The sequence below is a fragment of the Marmota flaviventris genome, chromosome 5 (genome assembly GCF_047511675.1).
Source record: "Marmota flaviventris isolate mMarFla1 chromosome 5, mMarFla1.hap1, whole genome shotgun sequence".
Classification (NCBI taxonomy): domain Eukaryota; kingdom Metazoa; phylum Chordata; class Mammalia; order Rodentia; family Sciuridae; genus Marmota; species Marmota flaviventris.
The window spans coordinates 63,360,976-63,381,729 of record NC_092502.1 but is presented as its reverse complement, the minus strand read 5'-3'; the positions used below and the strand labels follow the sequence as shown (position 1 = coordinate 63,381,729).

Here is a 20,754-nt window from a genome sequence, read left to right as displayed (position 1 = left end):
CAGCTACAGGGTACAGTTTAGTCTCATGCCTCTCTCTTAATTTGCTTTTTTACCTCCATTCAGAAATCCACTTTCCACTATGTGCTATATAATTTTGCATGTGTGTCTCTTGGCTTCTTTTATTTTCACAATGTAGTGCACATATTCTAAAGTTCATTTTTTTAACCTAGGAAAATGCTACTTTTGACAGACTTACTTAAATTTTTCTTGACATCTTTCCTGGTTTCCACCATCAAATTCCATGATCCCAGACATTTAGTTGTCAGATATATTGTACCTGTATATTTTCATTTATTTTATTCTGTTCAGTTTATGGTAGGGTTTGCTTGGGTACCTCTTATATCATATTGTGATGTTCTATTATTTCTTATGTGTGGCCATTTCTTAGAAAATGATATTTTGTTATTGTTGTTGACTTAAATTTTACATTTATGAGAAATATAATTAAACTCCTGGGCTTATCAAAATATAACACTAATTTAGGCCAATGTAGATGTTTGAATTAACTTCCTTCCCATACCATGGCAGGATCTTTGCAGTGAATATCGACAGTTGGTGAGGGATGGGAGACTCCCCTGCACCAGAGAGAATGACCCCATTCAGGGCCCAGATGGGAAAATGCATGGCAACACCTGCTCCATGTGTCAGGCCTTCTTGTAAGTAGAGTCACAGCCTAGTTGCCCTCTCTGCTTCCTTTTATGTTCAATTTGGAGAGGAACTACTTCTGTAGGGAACTATAAGAATTAAAACATATTTGAAGAAACTGCCTCATTGGAGAAACATATAAAAACCATGTCCTTACACTTAGACCAGGGAAGAGTCACAGTTTTGAAAGATCCAAGAAGTGAAACAGGACTTTTCTAGGTTGCCTCCACGGATGCAATTGAGGCCAGTGAGCCAGTGGGTGAAAGCTCTGGAAGACAGGGTCCAGCTCAATGCCAGGAAGAACTTCCCAACAGTTTGATGATTCCAAAAATGGAATGACTTACCATTGAGTGTCAAGGATGATATAGGTAAAGGCATTAAATGACAGATTAAAGCAAATGACGGTCATCATAGATATAGTCCTAAGCACTGGAAGTTTAGAAAACCCTCTCTGAACCAGGGTCTAAATTCTTCACTTGCACTTACAATTCTGTCCTTGGACAAATTAGGCACTCTGTCTGTTTTCTTATTAGAAAAAAATGGGTTAAAGTAATAGTTTTAATACCTAAAGTCATGCCTATTTCATAGTATGAGCACAGACTTAGGCACACAGTAAGAATTTAATACATGTTAATTAACTGTCAAATTTTGTCTGAGATTATTTTCAATCTGAAAGTTCTCTGATTCTTTCTCATATCTTTTCTTCAACCATTCTCATTTAGCCAAGCAGAAGAAGAGGAAAAGAAAAAGAGGGAAAGTACGTCAAGAAATAAAAGACAAACTGCTTCCTTTGAGGTGAGCTACCCTTTCCAATAAGTCAGAGGCATATGGACCTGGGGATGCACACGTGGCATTAGAGAACACATGAATTCCCTGAAACCCTATGAAACCTTTGTACAGCTGTTGTTTTCATGTATTTGCATCTGTGCATGTACAGATGTGATTTTCTTGCTTGAGGATCCATTGATAGTATCGCTTAAAAATATCCATGCCTTCAAATTGAGAAGTATTCTAAAATAGGCCAACAGTTGACCTCCAGTTTAAAAAAATAAAAGGCTAAATTTCACTCAATCTTGAAATCAGATCTAAATTTTGTTTAACACCTCCAACTTTCCTCCTTGATTTCTTTAGAAGTTATGTAGTGAGTACCGCAAATCCTGGAAGAATGGACAACTTATTTGCACCAGAGAGAATGACCCCATTCAGGGCCCAGATGGGAAAATGCATGGCAACACCTGCTCCATGTGTCAGGCCTTCTTGTGAGTAGAGCATTGCCAGGGAGCTTGGGAAATGCTTTGGGAAAACTGTTTTAATGGAAATAATGCACTTTCTTCTTCAATGTAGAATTCAGTTTGAATGTCATATTTAAAAGTACCAAAAAATCGTAACAGCAAATGGAGAACTTTCAGACTATAAGTGCATAAGAGATACAGCATAAGCAAGATGTAAAAGTGAACTAGTGTGTGATCTTATTTATATAAGACATCTCAAATATCAAACTTACAGAAGTAGACAAGCCCGGGGTGGGGAAGAATGGGGGTTGGGAATGAGGAAATCTCAACTAAAAGGTCTGATTTCAATTAAGAGGCATACTTTTTGAGAACTTTTGCACAATATGGAGTGTAGTTAATATGTATTTCAAAAGAGCTAAAAGAGTACATTTTAAATATTCTAATCACAGAGAAATAAATATATGAGGTGATTATGTTTCTTAGACTGATTTAATCATTCCACATGTATATCTATATAAAAATATCACATTATCTTCATAAATAGAAATTATTTGTCAATTAAAATAATTTTTCAAAAAAGAGATGCAGAATGGTATTTTATAAGGCATTTCAGAAGTAATCTATAATTTCCTATCCAGATTAGAGAGTATATATGACAATCATACTAATTATTTTCAGCTCTCTGAAATATTATTAGTCAAACTAAGAAAATACATGATATTACAGGTAAAGTATCATTGTAATATATAGAAATTTTATGAGATTTTTTTCTTTTGCTCACTATTTTTCTTCCCACTCATTCTGTGTGAATTTAGGGAATAGAACTAAAATGGATAAGAGGTATAGAGAGGAAGATTTGAGTTTAACATGAATAATAACATAAAGATAATGACTTAAGGATTATGATTTCCATGTGTAAAGTCAGTTACCTATTTTATGGAACCTGAAGTTTGACTGTGAAATAAGTGAAATGATATGAACCCTTAAGCAAGAATCTATAATTTCCGAAACTCATTTTTTGACAAAAAGTGTTTAACAATTTAATTTCTCGGCAGATATTTGGTTATTCAGTCTTCTCTGTTGGGGCCAGTATAATTCATCAGATTTCTCCCATAATGTTAGAGCCATTGAACTCTAAAAATCTTTTCGATTTGAAAAGTCAATACGATGATGACTTAGGTATCATAATAAGCATTTATTGAATAGATGAAATTGGCTGGTATGTGATAATATTTGCCATGTAGTCTCATAATATCTTCATCATAATCATATGAAATAGGTTCTATATTGTCACAAGTTACAGATGAAAAGACGAAGGCCCAGTGAAGTTGAGAATGGCAGAAAATCAGCTGAGGTTATGTTCCATGTTGGTAAAGAAAATTATAACATGCTTCTCACTGTAGTGTAGACAGGACATAATCTCTTATCAAGGCTTTACCAACTACTGGTGATATATTTGCCTATTCATAGGTTTATTTCAATCTATTTTTCTTTTCCTCTACAATCACTTTTCAAAGACAAGGAAATAATTCTGCCACCTAGTGGTCAGTTCAGTGGCCTTTTCTGATCATTCCTCATTAAAATATTTAGTCAACTTGGATATGTTTAGATCAGTTTTCACATAAAGAAGTATGAAAATCTCACATTTTAAACCTATTTTAATAAATACAATAAATACAAAAATTCTCCAATAAATACTAAAATCTCTATTCAAAAACACTTTTATCACCCATATTTTGTCAATATGCTAACAAAGGTTACTGAGTTTCTTGATCTTTTTTCCTCCATTGTCATTTTTTGCACTTTTTCATACCATGTGAAAATAATCTTTTCATCTTTTAAAAATGTTTTAATTTGATGGATGGTCAAATCTTGTATTGATCAGAATACATTAAAACATTTTAACAAATTATGCATTTTTTTCTCTATACAGCAGGATTTGTTTGTGTCATATACCAGCTATGCTATAGGTCCAACAACTAAATTCAGTTTGCAACACTAGTAATTGTCTAACATAGAAAGATGTATTGTTCTCACTTAATTTTATCATATGCTTATTTTTGGAATGTTTACTTACAATGATGACATTGCTGATGATATCAGTCCCTTATATCATTTATGCTAATCACTGCATAAATCACTGCATATGATGTAAGAGTTACTATTCTAGTGACTTTATATGTACCAACTCATTTAATACTCCAAACATTCCTATGAGAAAGGTATTCTTATTACCTGTCCTATACATCTATTGCCTCTTCATTTAAAAACAAGGAAGGCATAGGGAGACTAAGGTGCATCTCATTCTCCTTGGATGATCTCATTCCAGAGTATTTCCCCTTTAGCCACTCTGCTCTACTGCCGCCCAAACCAAATATTACCGCTTTATAAAAGTGACCACAGAAGCAAATCAGAGAGTATTATTGCAGTGCACATGCTGGGAAGTTAAATGGATTACTCATTGATAAAGGGACTTCCTCTTGCACACTATTGCCTTGAGGTGTGGTGAACATTTCTAGTTCATTATAAATAAAAGGACAAAGTACTATGGGTGGATCTTGAGAATAGACAAAGCAATGGATTATCAGTCTATGAATCAGTCTATGAATGTGAAAGGTCTGCTCTCCTGGAATAAGATCCATTTCTTCTCTCTCTCTTTTTTTCCCATCCCTTGTAGTAAACAAGAAGAAAAAGGAAAAGCAAAAGATAAAAGGGAAGCTGCAAAGGTAATTTTCTCAGAAATGCTGATTCTGTGCCTTGGCAATTTTTCTTTACAGTAACATTCTAGTTATCTCATTATCATAAATTGTTTCTGTTTGTTTCATGTCTGAAATAAACTAAGAAAACTCTTATCCTTTAAAAAAAGAAAGATAAGTCTTTATGAAATTTTTCTAATACCAATTTTCCTTCATAATTATTCAAATTTTGAGGTTCATTTTTATAAAAAAAATGAGTATTCAAAGGTTAGAGGGAGACCTAAACCCCAAACTGATAACAATGTCCTAAGTAAGAATGGTGAAGTGACCTTAAAACCATTCACAGACATTGACTCCTATAGCAGCAACAGAGAGAATAACACAGAGACTGTAGACAGCACACCTATCAGGGTCCTCAATATAGACCATGTCCATACCTTCACAGAATTGTGAAGCCTAGAAGAGCAATAACAGAGAATGTACTCCATATACACTGCTGCATACAACATATCTGACCCACTGGACGGACCCCACTATTGTGAGATCTACAGAGAAAGTGGGATCCTCAAGCACTAACACAATAAAGTGTCAAGATACACTATCACCACAGAAACAATAAGGAATCTATGCTACAAAACCCCCTTGGAAATATATTCATAATAACATGATGCTCTGGAACATTTCATCAAGAGAGAGCGATGCCCTAAAGGGGCCTTCACATAATAGTGGAAGAGAAATCCATCCCAACAGATGCACAAATACCAACTTAGGAATATAAGAATTATGGAAATGAAACAAAACAAGAGAATGTGTCACCATAAGGCTCACAATTCACCAGTAACTTATTCCAAAGATTGAGTGGATGAAACAGAAGATAAAGAATTTAAAGAATGATTATAAAAGTGACCAATGAAACAGAGAACACAGAAAATTGTGTGAAAAAAAATAAGGAAACAAATATAGGATATAAATGAGAAATTCAGTTAAGAAATAGAAATATTGACAAAGACCCGAATAGATATCTTAGAAATGAAAGGCACAATCAATGAAATAAAAAAAATCAGTTGAAAGTCTCTTCAACAGATTAGACCAGGTAGAAGACAGAATCTCAGTTTGAAGACAAGTTGGCTGACTTTGAATATACAGATAAAATTACAAAAACAGGATGGTGGGAAGATGGCAGAATAGATGAAGTCCTGTTTCTGGCTGTTCTGTGGCATGAAATGAAGAAAGCAGACAGGCAGCTTCTCCACAAGGTCTCTCCTAGACGGAATACAACATCTCAGAGAGTATGAGAAGACCCCTATACAGTGGATTCTCACAGAAATCACCAGTGCTGGGACCACCAGTGCAGAAATCAGAGCCTCTGCGCTCAAGTAAGTCTCTGGACTCTGGATCCAAAGCCTGCAGTTCTAGCAGCACGACTCACCAGCAGCTTAGCAGAACCAACTATCACCACCTCTGCAGAACTCCAGACTGCACTCTGCTCCCATGCAGGTCACTCTGCTGCTACCTATCCAAGCACAAGGCCATCGCCCAGCTCCCCCCACATCACCAGACACCCTTGCACTGGAAGCAGTCCAACTCCATGTTGGAAAACCTTCCTCAGCATTTTGTAATGGGTGTGGGTATCAGATTGGTTCGCCATTTGAGCAGGTACCTGATTTCCAATCCACGCCCCTCCCCAGTGCTGATAACTCAGCACAGTGGCCACCTAATACAAACACAGCTCTCAGTTGGACAGGAGTGCAGTGTGACCAGGGCGCCGCCCACCTGGTGTGAGCTTGGGGGTGAGAGGTCCTATCTATTCTCCTGCTACTAACCCTCTTCACTAGATTTCTCCTTCACATTTCCTAAGATATATTAACTGTCTACCCTCACATCTTTTCCCCTCAGCATATCGTCCTATGCCTGACCCTCAGTTCATTTTCCACTAGCAGAAACTGTAAACCATTTTATGAAACTACTGATGATATTTTAAATAATAATTGAATCCAACATTTCTGGACATTGAGACTAAACTGTAAATGTCTTAATAACAACAATTTGTTCATAGGTGATGTACTGTTGATATTGAAATCAGTTAACATTGTTCTTCCCCACAAAGGAGAGATCTTGGAATCCTACAAGAGCACTACAAATCTCCCACAATAAACAAAAGTTAAAACAATAACACACCAGATCCACAGAGCTGCAAAGAAAGACACATGAGCAACATAAAAAGGGAAGAAAGTACCACAAACAAATCAAAACAACATATCATTAGAAGCATTGGCAACTACAGCATAAAAATTGACAGAGAAAGATTTCAGGATATACATGGTTAAAATGTTTTGGGATTTCAAAGAAGACATAAGAAAACAAATACAGGCAGTGAAAGCTACATAAACAATTGCAAGAAGCAAAAGATCACCTCAAATGGGAGAGGTTAAAAAAAAACAGAAATACTTGAAATGAAAGAAATAATAAACCAAATAAAAACCTCAAATTAAAGCATTATCAACAGAGTAGACCACTTAGAAGACCATATACTATGTCACAAAGCAACTCTTAGCAAATACACAAAAGTAGAAATACTACCATGCATTTTATCAGATCATAATGGAATGAAATTGGAAATCAACGACAAAATAAAAAATAAAAATTTCTCCATTACCTTGAGACTAAACAATGTGCTACTGAATCAACAATGGGTCACAGAAGACATCAAGGAGGAGATTTAAAAATTCTTAGAGGTAAATGAGAACATAGACACAACATATCGAAATCTCTGGGACACAATGAAAGCAGTGCTAAGAGGAAAATTCATTGCATGGAGTTTATTCCTTAAAAGAAGAAAAAGTCAACAAATAAATGACCTTACACTACATCTCAAAGCCCTAGAAAAAGAAGAAAAAATCAGCAAAAGCAGTAGAAAGCAAGAAATAATTAAAATTAGAGCCAAAATCAATAAAAATGAAACAATAAATAATTGAAAAAATTGATAAAACAATTTATTTATTGAAAAAATAAATAAAATTGACAGACCCTTAGCCATGCAAATGAAGAGAAGGATCGAGAGAACTCAAATTACCAGCATACGTGATGAAAAAGGTAATATCACAACAGACACTACAGAAATACAGAGGATAATTAGAAATTATTTTGAAATCTTATTCTCCAATAAAATAGAAGATATTGAAGGCATTGATAAAATTCTTAAGTCATACGATTTGCCCAGATTGAGTCAGGAAGATATACACAATTTAAACAGACCAATTTCAAGTGAGGAAATAGAAGAAGCCATCAGAAGCTTACCAACCAAGAAAATCCCAGGACTGGATGGATACACAGCTGAGTTCTACAAGACCTTTAAAGAAGAACCAATACTTTTCAATTTATTTCAGGAAATAGAAAAAGAGGCAGTAATTCCAAACTCATTCTATGAGGCCAATATCACCCCATCCCAAAACCAGGCAAAGACACATCAAAGAAAGAAAACTTCAGACCAATATCTCTAATTAACATAGATGCAAATTTCTCAATAAAATTCTGGCAAATAGAATTAAAAAGCATATCAAAGGATTGTGCATTATGATCAAGTGGGATTCATCCCAGGGATGCAAGGTTGGTTCAACATACGGAAATCAATAAATGTATTTCATCATGTCAATAGACTTAAAGATAAGAATCATATGATCATCTCAATAGATGCAGAAAAAAGCATTTGACAAAATAAAGCACGGCTTTATGTTCAAAACACTAGAAAAACTAGGAATAACAGAAACATATCTCAACATTGTAAAGGCTATCTACGCTAAGCCTCAGGCCAGCATCATTCTAAACAGAGAAAAATTGAAAGCGTTCCCTCTAAAAACTTGAACAAGACAGGGATGCCCTCTTTCACCACTTCTATTCAACATAGTTCTTGAAACACTGGCCAGAGCAATTAGACAGACTAAAGAAATAAAAGGGATATGTATAGGAAAAGAAGAACTTAAATTAGTACTATTTGCTGATGATATGATTCTATACCTAGAAGACCCAAAAAAATTTTCACCAGAAAACTTCTAGAACTAATAAATGAATTCAGCAAAGTAGCAGGATATAAAATCAACACCCATAAATCAAAGGCATTTCTGTGTATCAGTGACAAATCCTCTGAGAAGGAAATGAGGAAAACTGCCCCATTCACAATAAGATTTAAAAAAAAAAGATACTTGGGAATCAACTTAACGAAGGAAGAGAAAGATCTATACAATGAAAACTACAGAATCCTAAAGAGAGAAATCAAAGAAGACTTTAGAAGATGGAAAGATCTACCTTACTCTTGGATAGGCAGAATTGATATTATCAAAATAACCATAGGACCAAAAGCACTATACAGATTTAATGCAATTCTGATCAAAATACCAATGACATTCCTCATAGAAATAGAAAAGGCAATCTTGGAATTCATCTGGAAAAATAAGAGACCCAGAATAGCTAAAGCAATCCTTTTTAGGAAGAATGAAGCAGGTGGCATCACTACACCAGAACTTAAACTATACTCACAGCAATAGTAACAAAAATAGCATGATACTGGCACCAAAACAGGTTTGTAGACCAATGGTACAGAATAGAGGACACAGAGACTAACCCACAAAATTACAACTATCTTATATTACACAAAGGTGCCAAAATATGCACTGAAGAAAAGATAGCATCTTTGACAAATGGTGCTAGGAAAACTAGAAATCCATATGAAACAAAATTAAATTAAACCCATATCTCTCACTATGCACAAAACTGAACTCAAAATGGATCAAGGACCTAGAAATTAAACCAGAGACTCTGCTTCTAATAGAAGAAAAAGTGGGCCCTAATCTTCATCATGTGGGATTAGGCCACAACTTTGTTAATAAGACTCTTATAGCACAAGAATTTAAACCAAGAATCAATAAATAGGATGGAATCAAACTAAAAAGTTTCTTCTCAGCAAAAGAAACAATCTGTGAGGTGAATAGAGTGCCTACATCCTGGGAGCAAATTTTTACCCCTCACACATCAGATAGAGCACTAATCTCTAGGGTATATAAAGAACTCAAAAAGTTAAGTACTGAAAAAATAAATAACCCAATCAACAAATGGGCCAAGGACCAGAACAGACACTTCTCAGAAGTGGATATACAATCAATCAACAAATATATGAAAAAATGTTCATCATGTCTAAGAATCAGAGAAATGCAAATCAAAACTAGTCTAAGATATCTCACTCCAGTCAGAATGGCAGCTATTATGAAGACAAACAACAATAAGTGTTGGCAAGGATATGGGGAAAAAGGCACACTCATACATTTCTGGTGGGACTGCAAATTGGTACAGCCAATATAGAAAGCAGTATGAAGATTCCTTGGAAATCTGGGAATGGAACCGCCATTTGACCCCAGCTATTCCTCTCCTCAGACTATATCCAAAGGACTTAAAAACAGCATACTATAGGGACATAGCCACATCAATGTTTATAGCAGCACGATTCACAATAGCTAAACTGTGGAGCCAACCTATATGCCCTTCAGTGGATGAATGGATAAAAAAAATGTGGCATATATACACAATGGAATTTTACTCAGCAATAAAAGACAATAAAATCATGGCATTTTCAGGTAAATGTATGGTATTGGAGAAGATAATGCTAAGTGAAGTTAGCCAAGCCCCCCAAAACAAATGCCGAATGTTTTCTCTGATATAAGGAGGCTAACTCATAGTGGGGTAGTAAGGGAGAGCATGGGAGGAATAGACGGATTTCAGATAGGGAAGAGGGGTGGGAGGGAAAAGGAGGAGGCAAGGGATTAGCAAGGGCGATGGAATGTGATGGACAGCATTATCCAAACTACATGTATGAAGACATGAATTGGGTGTCAACTTACAAACCGAGATATGAAAATTGTGGTATATATGTGTAATAAGAATTATAATGCAAAAAAGTACATGTATAAAGACATGAATTGCAGTGAATGTACTTGATATACAAAGATATGAAAAGTTGTGCTCTATATGTGTAATAAGAATTGTGATGCATTCCACTGTCGTGTATTTAAAAAAAAATCAATTAAGTAAGAAAAATTAAAACAATAGATAAGAAGCTATGATTAGGTACATAACTCTGGGACAATATTAAGAAACCAAACTTAAGAATAATTGGCATTCAAGAAGGAGTGGAAATTCAGACAATTGGCATTAATTACCTTTCCAGTGAAATAATAGCAGAAAACTTTTCTGAATCTTGGGAATGAGACGGACATCTATATACGGGAAGCACTTAGAACCCAAAATAAACAAGCTTGTTGGTTTCATACAGTAACCTTATATGCAATTTGCCTTTAATTGTATTTTTAAAGAACAACTACAAAAGTTGAACCTAACCATTAGTTAGGAAAAGTTGATACCAACTCTTTTTTAATAACTATGTTTTTGTTAGCTACAAGTGTTTCTTATCAGTAATTTAAAACTAAAAATCTGTTTCATCTATTATATCTGATCATTTTCCAAGGCCTCTTTGATATTCCCAATGTTCCTCACCCTTTTTCTCCTTCTCTCCTCTCCTATTGTACTCTCCTGATTTAAATCCTCATTCCCCATCCCTGGACAGGGATTCACTCTAGGAAAGATGTTGCTTTCTCCAGGGATCATACTTTTTCTGCTCACATCTATAAAGATGAGCATGCTTGTTTTTCCTCTTCTTGGCTTGCTAAAGACAAATCTTGACTCAGCAATTCTCTCTCACCTCTAGGAAGGCTTCCCTGTAGGCCTATTGACTCTCCTCACCATGTTTTTTTATAACTCTTACAGATAGATTGAAATATACGTCATGACACAAACATGCATGTTTTCTGTTGAACTCTGCCCAACTCATCAGCCTGATTCTGCACCATAATTACAGGCATCCTCAGGAGGATGATGGTTATGGTTACAGATCTGATGTAACACCAGGGCAATTTTGAGTGTATGACTGGATCTTTGTACTTCTTTACTGATTTATTGCTATATGTCATAACTTTTCCTGACTTTGTCTATACTGCCATGCATGGCTTGTTCCTCATAGGTAGAAAGGATAGAAAACTGACCTGAGAAAATATTTTCTTCATTCCAGGAAATCTGCAGCGAATTCCGGAACTACGTGAGAAATGGACTGCTCATATGCACCAGGGAGCATAACCCCGTTTTTGGCCCAGATGGCCAAATTCATGGAAACAAGTGTTCCATGTGTTCTAGTGTGTTGTAGGTATCCACCCCAGCTCTCCCTCTGACTCTCTTCATCACTGTTCACTTTGAGCCTCAGATTCCTCCTATATCTGTAGTATATCTACCGTGGACTGTCAACTAGAAAATCTTACAAACACATGGAAAAGAAATTAAGTACTACTGAAGCACACAGTGACAGTGTTATTCTCAAACCAGTCTTCCTTCTATCTTCTAATTAAGTCAAAGGAAAAGACTCCCTTTAGTGTTGATATGTTTTTAACACTTGACACTCTTTATTTATGACAAAAAGTGGGCAGAAGTTTCATGGTCTGGATTGCATGTTCTCTTTGGTCTCTCTTCCTCCTCTGGTGTATTACCACTCTGTGAGTATATTCAGATGTGGGTTAAGGTAATCCAGTTGAATAGACATGTGTGGGGCTGAGACATAAAGACTATTATAATAACCTGAATAAGACAGAGAAGTGGAATAGAGAGGACACATCTAGCCTTTCAGGGAAAGTGCTAGACACAGGTGAAATGCACACTTTGAAAAGTGTATTAGTGTGGCAGGAAACCCCTAAGAGTCAGGTTCATGTGCCAGATTTGTACTGAAATGTTAAGTCAGGTCAGAGCTTGCTAGGCCTTTCTGTTGCTTCGTGCTATGGATAAATCTGAGGGCTGGAGCTCCACTGTGTGGGGCATTAGAGAAGCTGAGTTTTATCAATTCTAATTCCTTCCTTGTTAGACTGCCAATTCCCTCTTGAACATCACTCTAAAATAAATGTGGAGAAAAATATTTAAATGTATGTTTAAAGAAACAACAACAACAACAAAAAATAGTCTCCATTTACAGAGGTCTTACCTTAAGTGTATGCAGGTAATTTCTTAAAAGGACAGATTGACAGCATGAAGCATTAGATTAAATAGTGACTGGGAGGAAGATAAATCAGGATTTTTTCCTCTCATCTATTCCATTTGGTTATGCTGTGGTAATAACCAGAGGTGGTAAATACTTTCAATGTCTAGCATGACATGCTAAATGATGTCATGCCTATTTCATAGTTTGAACACCGGCTTAGGCACACAGTAAGAATTTAATCCATGTTAATTAACTTCAAATTTTGTCTGAGATTACTTCCAATCTGAAAATTCTCTGATTCTTTCTCATATCTTTTCTTCAACCACTCTCATTTAGCCAAGCAGAAGAAGAGGAAAAGAAAAAGAAGGAAATTATTTCAAGAAATAAAAGACAATCTGCTTCCTTTGAGGTGAGCTACCCTTTCTAATAAGTCAGAGGTATATGGACCTGGGGATGTACATGTCACATTCAGGGAACACGTGAATTCCCTGAAACTCTATGAAACATTTGTACAGCTGTTGTTTTGATGTGTTTGCATCTGTGCATGTACAGATGTGATTTTCTTGCTTGAGGATCCATTGACACTTAAAAATATCCATGCCTTCAAAGTTGAGAAGTATCCTAAAATAGGCCAAGAGTTGACCTCCAGTTTAAAAAATAAAAGGCTAAATTTCACTCATTCTTGCAAATCAGATCTAAACTTTGTTTAACACCTCCAACTTTCCTCCTTGATTTCTTTAGAAGTTATGTAGTGAATACCGCAAATCCTGGAAGAATGGACAACTTATTTGCACCAGAGAGAATGACCCCATTCGAGGCCCAGATGGGAAAATGCATGGCAACACCTGCTCCATGTGTCAGGCCTTCTTGTGAGTAGAGCATTGCCAGGGAGCATGGGAAATGCTCTGGGAAATTCTTTTTAATGAAAATAATGCATTTTCTTCTTCAATGTAGAATTCAGTTTGAATGTCATATTTAAAAGTACCAAAAAATCATAAAAGCAAATGGAAAACTTTCAGACTATAAGTGCATAAGAGATACAGCATAAGCAAGATGTAAAAGTGAACTAGTGTGTGATCTGATACATATATATATATATAAATAACATCTCAAATACCTAACATATAGAAATAGACAGAGACCAGGATTGGGAAGGAATGGGTGTTGAAAATGAGGAAATCTCAACTAGAGGATCTGATTTCATTTAAGAGGCATACTTTTTGAGATCTTTTGCACAATATGGAGACTGTAGTTAATAATATATCATGTATTTCAGAAGAGCTAAAAGAGTACATTCTAAATATTCTAATCACAGAGAGATAAATAAATCATTCCACATGTATATCTGTATAAAAATATCACATTATCCTCATGAATAGAAGTTATTTGTCAAAACAATTTTTCACAAAAGAGATGTAGAATGGTATCTTATAAGGCATTTCAGAAGTAATTTATAATTTTCCATCCAGATTGGAGATTAGTCTATGATAATAATACTAATTATTTTCAGCTCTATGAAATATTATTAGTCAAACTAAGAAAATTAGTACTATATGGAAATTTTATGAGATTTTTTTTCTTTTGCTCACTATTTTTCTTCCCACCAATTCTGTGTGAATTTAGCGAATAGAAATAAAATGGATAAGAAGTATATAGGGAGGAAGATTTGGGTTTAACACGAATAATAACATAAAGATAATGACTTAAGGATAATGATTTCCATGTGTAGAAGTTGGTTACCTATTTTAGGGAACCTGAAGTTTGTGAAATAAGTAAAATGGTATGGACCCTTAAACAAGAATCTACAATTTCCCCTAACTCATGTTTTGACTAAAAGTATTTCCCAATTTACTTTCTCAACATTAAAGTCTATGAGGATAATGTGATATTTTTATACAGATATACATGTGGAATGATTTAATCAGCCTAAGAAACATAATCACCTTATATATTTATCTCTCTGTGATTAGAATATTTAAAATATACTCTTTTAGCTCTTTTGAAATACATGATATATTATTAACTACAGTCTACATATTGTGCAAAAGATCTCAAAAAGTCTTCTCTGTTGGATGAGGGGCAGGGGCAGTCTAATTCATCAGATTTCTCCCATAATGTTAGAGCCATTGAACTCCAAAAATCTTTTCTATTTGGAAAGTCAATATGATGATGACTTAGGTATCATAATAAGCATTTATTGAATAGATGTAATTGTCTGGCATATGATAAGATTTGCTACATTATCTCATTTAATCGTCATCATAATCATATGAAATAGGTTCTGTATTATCACAAGTTACAAATGAAAAGACGAAGGCCTAGTGAAATTAAGAGTGGCAGAAAATCAGCTGAGTTTATGTTTTATGTTGGTAAAAAAATTATAACATGCTTCTCACTGTAGTGTACACAGGATATAATCTCTTATCAAGGCTTTACCAACTACTGGTGATATATTTGCCTATAGATAGGCTTCTTTCAATCTGTTTTTCTTTTTCTCTACATTTCATTTTCTCTACAGAAATAATTCTGCCACCTAGTGGGCAGTTCTGCTGCTTTTTCTGATCATTCCTCATTAAAATATTTAGTCAACTTGGATTTGTTTAGATCAGTTTTCACATAAAGAAGTATGAAAAACACATTTTAAACCTATTTTAATAAATACAATAAATACAAAAATTGTCCAATAAATACAAAATCTCTATTCAAAAACACTTTTATTACCCATATATGCTAACAAAGGTTACTGAGTTTCTTGATGATCTTTTTTTCCTCCATTGTCATTTTTTGCACTTTTTCATACCATGTGAAAATAATCTTTTCATCTTTTAAAAATGTTTTAATTTGATGGATGGTCAAATCTTGTATTGATTAGAATGCATTAAAACATTTTAACAAATTATGCAATATTTTTTCTCTATACAACAGGATTTGTTTGTGTCATATACCAGCTATGCTATAGGTCCAACCACTAAATTCAGTTTGCAGCACTAGTAATTATCTAACATAGAAAGATCTATTGCTCTCACTTAATTTTATAATATGCCTATTTTTGGAATGTTTACTTACAATGATGACAATGCTGATGATGTCAGTTCCTTATATAATTTATGCTAATCACTTGATGATGTAAGAGGTACTGTTCTAGTGACCTTAAATATACCAACTCATTTAATACTCCATACATTCTTAAGAGAAAGGTATTCTTACTTCCTGTCCTATACCTCTATTGCTCTTCATTTTAAAGAAAGGAAGGCAGAGGGAGACTAAGGTGCGTCTCATTTTCCTAGGATGATCTCAGTCCAGAGTATTTCCCCCTAACCACTCTGCTGTATTGCTGCCCAAACCAAATATTACCACCTTATATAAGTGACCACAGAAGCAAATCAGAGAATATTACTGCAGTGCACATGCTGGGAAGTTAAATGGATTACTCATTGTTAAAGGGACTTCCTCTTGAACACTATTGTCTTCAGGTGTAGTGAACCTTTATAGTTGATTATAAATACAATGACAAAGTACTATGGGTGGATCTTGAGAATAATCAAAGCAGTGACTGATCAATCTATAAATGTGAAAGATCTGCTCTCCTGGAATAAGATCCATTTCGTCTCTCTCTCTATTTTCCTGTCCCTTGTAGTAAACAAGAAGAAAAATCAACAGCAAAAGAAAAAAGGGAAGCTGCAAAGGTAATTTTCTCAGAAATGCTGACTTTGTTTCTTGGCAATTTTTCTATATAATAGAATTCTAGTTATCTCATTAGCATAAATTTTTTGTTTGTTTCATGTCTGAAATAAATTAAGAAAACTCTTATCCTTTAAAAAAAGAAAGGGAAGTCTTTATGAAATTTTTCTAATACCAATTTTACTTTATGATTACTCAAATTTTGAGGTTCATTTTTATAAAAAAAAATATTGAATATTCAAAGGATAGGAAGAGACTTAATCCCCAAACTGATAACTATGTCCCAACTAAGAATGGTGAGGTGGCCTTAGAACCACTCACAGACATTCACTCCTACAGCAGCAGTAGAGAGAAGTAACACAGAGACTGTAGACACAACACCTATAAGGAACCTCAATATAGATCATGTCTGTACCCTGTTACAACAGAATTGTGAAGCCTAGAACAGCAATAACAGAGAATGCACTCCATATACACTGCTGCATACAACATCTGACCCACTAGATGGACCCCACTATTGTGAGATCTACAGAGAAAGTGGAATCCTCAAGCACTAACACAACAAGTGTCAAGATACACTATCTATCACCATAGAAACCATATGAATCTACAAAACCCCCTTGGAAGAATATTCACAATAACCTGATGCTCTGGAACATTTCATCAAGAGAGAGCTATGCCCTAAAGGGGTCTTCACATAATAGTGGAAGAGAAATCCATCCCAACAGATGAACAAATACCAATATAGGAATACAAGAATTATGAAAATAAAACAAGAGAATGTGTCACCATAAGGCTCATAATTCACCAGCAACTTATTCCAAAGATTGAGTGGATGAAACAGAAGATAAAGAATTTAAAGAATGATTATAAAAGTGACCAACGAACCAGAGAACACAGAAAATTATGTGAAAAAAATAAGGAAACAAGTATAGGATATGAATGAGAAATTCAATTAAGAAATAGAAATATTGACGAAGACCTGAACAGATATCTTAGAAATGAAAGGCACAATCAACGAAATAAAAAATTCAGTTGAAAGTCTCTTCAACAGATTAGATCAGGTAGAAGACAAAATTTCATTTTGAGGACAAGTTGGCTGACTTTGAATATACAGATAAAATTAAAACAACAGATAAGAAACTATGATTAGGTATATAAATCTGGGACAATATTAAGAAACTGACCTTAAGAATAATTGGCATTCAAGAAGGAGAGGAAATTCAGACTAACGGCATTAATAACCTTTCCAGTGAAATAACGGCAGAAAACTTTTCTGAATCTTGGGAATGAGACGGACATCTATATACGGGAAGCACTTAGAACCCACAATAAACAAGCTTGCTGGTTTCACACAGTAGCCTTATACACAATTTGCATTTAATTTTATTTTTGAACAATAACTACAAAAGTCTGAACCTAACCATTAGTTGGGAAAGGTTGATACCAACTCTTTTTTAATAAATGTTTTTATTAGCTGCAAGTGTTTCTTATCAGTAATTTAAAACTGAAAATCCATTTAATCTATTATATTTGATCATATTCCAAGGCCTCTTTGATATTCCCAATGTTCCTCACCCTTTTTCTCCTTCTCTCCTCTCCTATTGTACTCTCCTGATTTAAATCCTCATTCCCCATCCCTGGACAGGGATTCACTCTAGGAAAGATGTCGCCTTCTCCAGGGATCATACTTTTTCTGCTCACATCTATAAAGATGAGCATGCTTGTTTTTCCTCTTCTTGGCTTGCTAAAGACAAACCTTGACTCAGCAATTCTCTCTCGCCTCTAGGAAGGCTTCCCTGTAGGCCTATTGACTCTCCTCACCATTGTTTTTTATAACTCTTACAGATAGATTGAATTATATGTCACAACACAAACATGCATGTTTTCTGTTGAACTCTGCCCAACTCATCAGCCTGATTCTGCACCATAATTACAGGCATCCTCAGGAGGATGATGGTTATGGTTACAGATCTGATGTAACACCAGGGCAATTTTGAGTGTGTGACTGGATCTTTGTACTTCTTTACTGATTTATTGCTATATGTCATAACTTTTCCTGACTTTGTCTATACTGCCATGCATGACTTGTTCCTCATAGGTAGAAAGGATAGAAAACTGACCTGAGAAAATATTTTCCTCATTTTCCAGGAAATCTGCAGGGAATTCCAGAACTACGTGAGAAATGGATCACTCGTATGCACCAGGGAGCATAACCCCGTTTTTGGCCCAGATGGCCAAATTCACGGAAACAAGTGTTCCATGTGTTCTAGTGTGTTGTAGGTATCCACCCCAGCTCTCCCTCTGACTCTCTTCATCACTGTTCACTTTGAGCCTCAGATTCCTCCTACATCTGTAGTATATTTACCATGGATTGTCAACTAGAAAATCTTACAAACACATGGAAAAGACATTAAGTACCACTGAAGTACACAGTGACAGTGTTATTCTCAAGCCAGTCTTCCTTCTATCTTCTAATTAAGTCAAAGGAAAAGACTCCCTTTAGTGTTGATATGTTTTTAACACTTGACACTCTTTATTTATGACAAAAAGTGGGCAGAAGTTTCATGGTCTGGATTGCATGCTCCTTTTGGTCCCTCTATCTCCTCTGGTATATTACCACTCTGTGAGTATATTCAGATGTGGGTTAAGGTAATCCAGTTGAATAGACGTGTGTGGGGCTGAGACATAAAGATTGTTATAATAACCTGAAGAAGACAGAGAAGTATAATAGAGAGGATTGTGTCTACCCTTTCAGGGAAAGTGCTAGACACAGGTGAAATGCACACTTTGAAAGTGTATTAGTGTGGTGGGAAACCCCTGAGAGTCAGGTTCATGTGCCAGATTTGTACTGAAATGTTAAGTCAGGTCAGAGCTTGCTAGGCCTTTCTGTTGCTTCGTGCTATGGATAAACCTGAGGGCTGGAGTTCCACTGTGTGGGGCATTAGAGAAGCTGAGTTTTATCAATTCTAATTCCTTCCTTGTTAGACTGCCAATTCCCTCTTGAACATCACTCTAAAATAAATGTGGAGAAAAATATTTAAATGTCTGTTTAAAGATACAACAACAACAACAAAAATAGTCTCCAATCACACAGGTCTTATCTTAAGTGTATGCAGGTAATTTCTTAAAAAGAAAGATTGACAGAGTGACGCATTAGATTAAATAATGACTGGGAGGACAAGAAATCAGGATTTTTCTCTCATCTTTTCCATTTGCTGGTCCTATGATAATAACCAGAAGTGGTAAATACTCACAATGTCCAGCATGACATGACACATGTCACAGGGAAATGACAAGAGAATGAAAACGTTAGGCTTGTGATCAACCTCAAAAAAGGAGCTGCTGCTGAGGTTGGTGGCACACACCTATAATCTCAGTGGCTGCAAAGGCTGAGGCAGGAGGATCATGAGTTCAAATCCAGGCTCAGCAACTTAGCTAGACCCTAAGCAATTTAGTGAGAACCTGTCTCTAACTAAATAATAAAAAGCGCTGGTGACGTGGCTTATCTCTGGTTCAAAACAAAACAAAAAAAGTAGCTGCTTAATCTTACTGAACTTGGATCACTATTATGATCTCAAACTAGAATTTCTCTATGAACATTAGATCCTCCAAAATAATATTTAAAATTTGTATTTCATGGTAAAACATGTTTTTTAAACATGGTATCTTTTTTTAATACTTTTATTTTGTTTATTATTTATTTTTATGTGATTCTGGGGGTCAAACCCAGTGCCTCACGTATGCTAGGCAAGTGCTGTACTATTGAGCTACAACCCTATCCCATAAAATTATATGATGATGGGTTTATCATCGAACTTGGCATTACCATTTGCTCTTGTCCTTGATGTGGTAGTTATTTGTATAGGAAAAGTTTCACAATTAGAAAAAAATCAAAACAATCGTGGCTTCTTATAGATCACTGATTGAAGTCATAAAATCTATAGACTATAAGATCAACGGAGGGGCATAAGCTGATTAAATTCGTGCTTTTTTATTATTGCTATTTTTAGAGAGGGGATATGGACTATTTAATTTATCTGTACATTGGCTAAAACAATAGCACTTGTTGGGGTGGGTATAAGTGTCATAAAGACTGTTTGACTTTCATTCTGAAAGCTCCTCATTCCTTCTTGAAACAATCTACCAAAGTCAGTGGAGAATCGTACTCAGCCTGTGATCTTCTATTGCAGCATGCTTGAAGAAGAGGAGAAGAAAGATCATAATGAAGAAGAAACAGAGAAAGTTGAGGCTGAAAAAGTTAAGAGAGAAGCCGTGGAGGTAGTTGTTTTAAATCATCAGAGTCACATACATATACAATGTCGTTCTCCCTCAACCTGTCTCCTACCCCAACAGTCCCAGGGTCTTAGTGTCTGCAAGCTGAGGAAATATATTGGATCCCGGTGGATTAGAAGACTCCTTTTCTTCTTATATATTA

The 20,754-nt window shown here is 35.3% G+C and overlaps 1 protein-coding gene across 1 annotated transcript in view; it reads left to right on the top strand.

Annotated features, from left to right (window-relative positions):
- The window catches only part of Spink5 (serine peptidase inhibitor Kazal type 5), an 88,359-nt gene that overhangs the window by 37,433 nt on the left and 30,172 nt on the right, over positions 1-20,754 (top strand). Inside the window, exons 13-18 of the mRNA XM_071611855.1 lie at positions 529-656; positions 1,368-1,440; positions 1,777-1,904; positions 4,555-4,603; positions 11,685-11,812; positions 20,510-20,597. Coding sequence (XP_071467956.1) covers positions 529-656; positions 1,368-1,440; positions 1,777-1,904; positions 4,555-4,603; positions 11,685-11,812; positions 20,510-20,597 — 594 coding nt within the window. The remainder of the gene's footprint in view (positions 1-528; positions 657-1,367; positions 1,441-1,776; positions 1,905-4,554; positions 4,604-11,684; positions 11,813-20,509; positions 20,598-20,754) is intronic.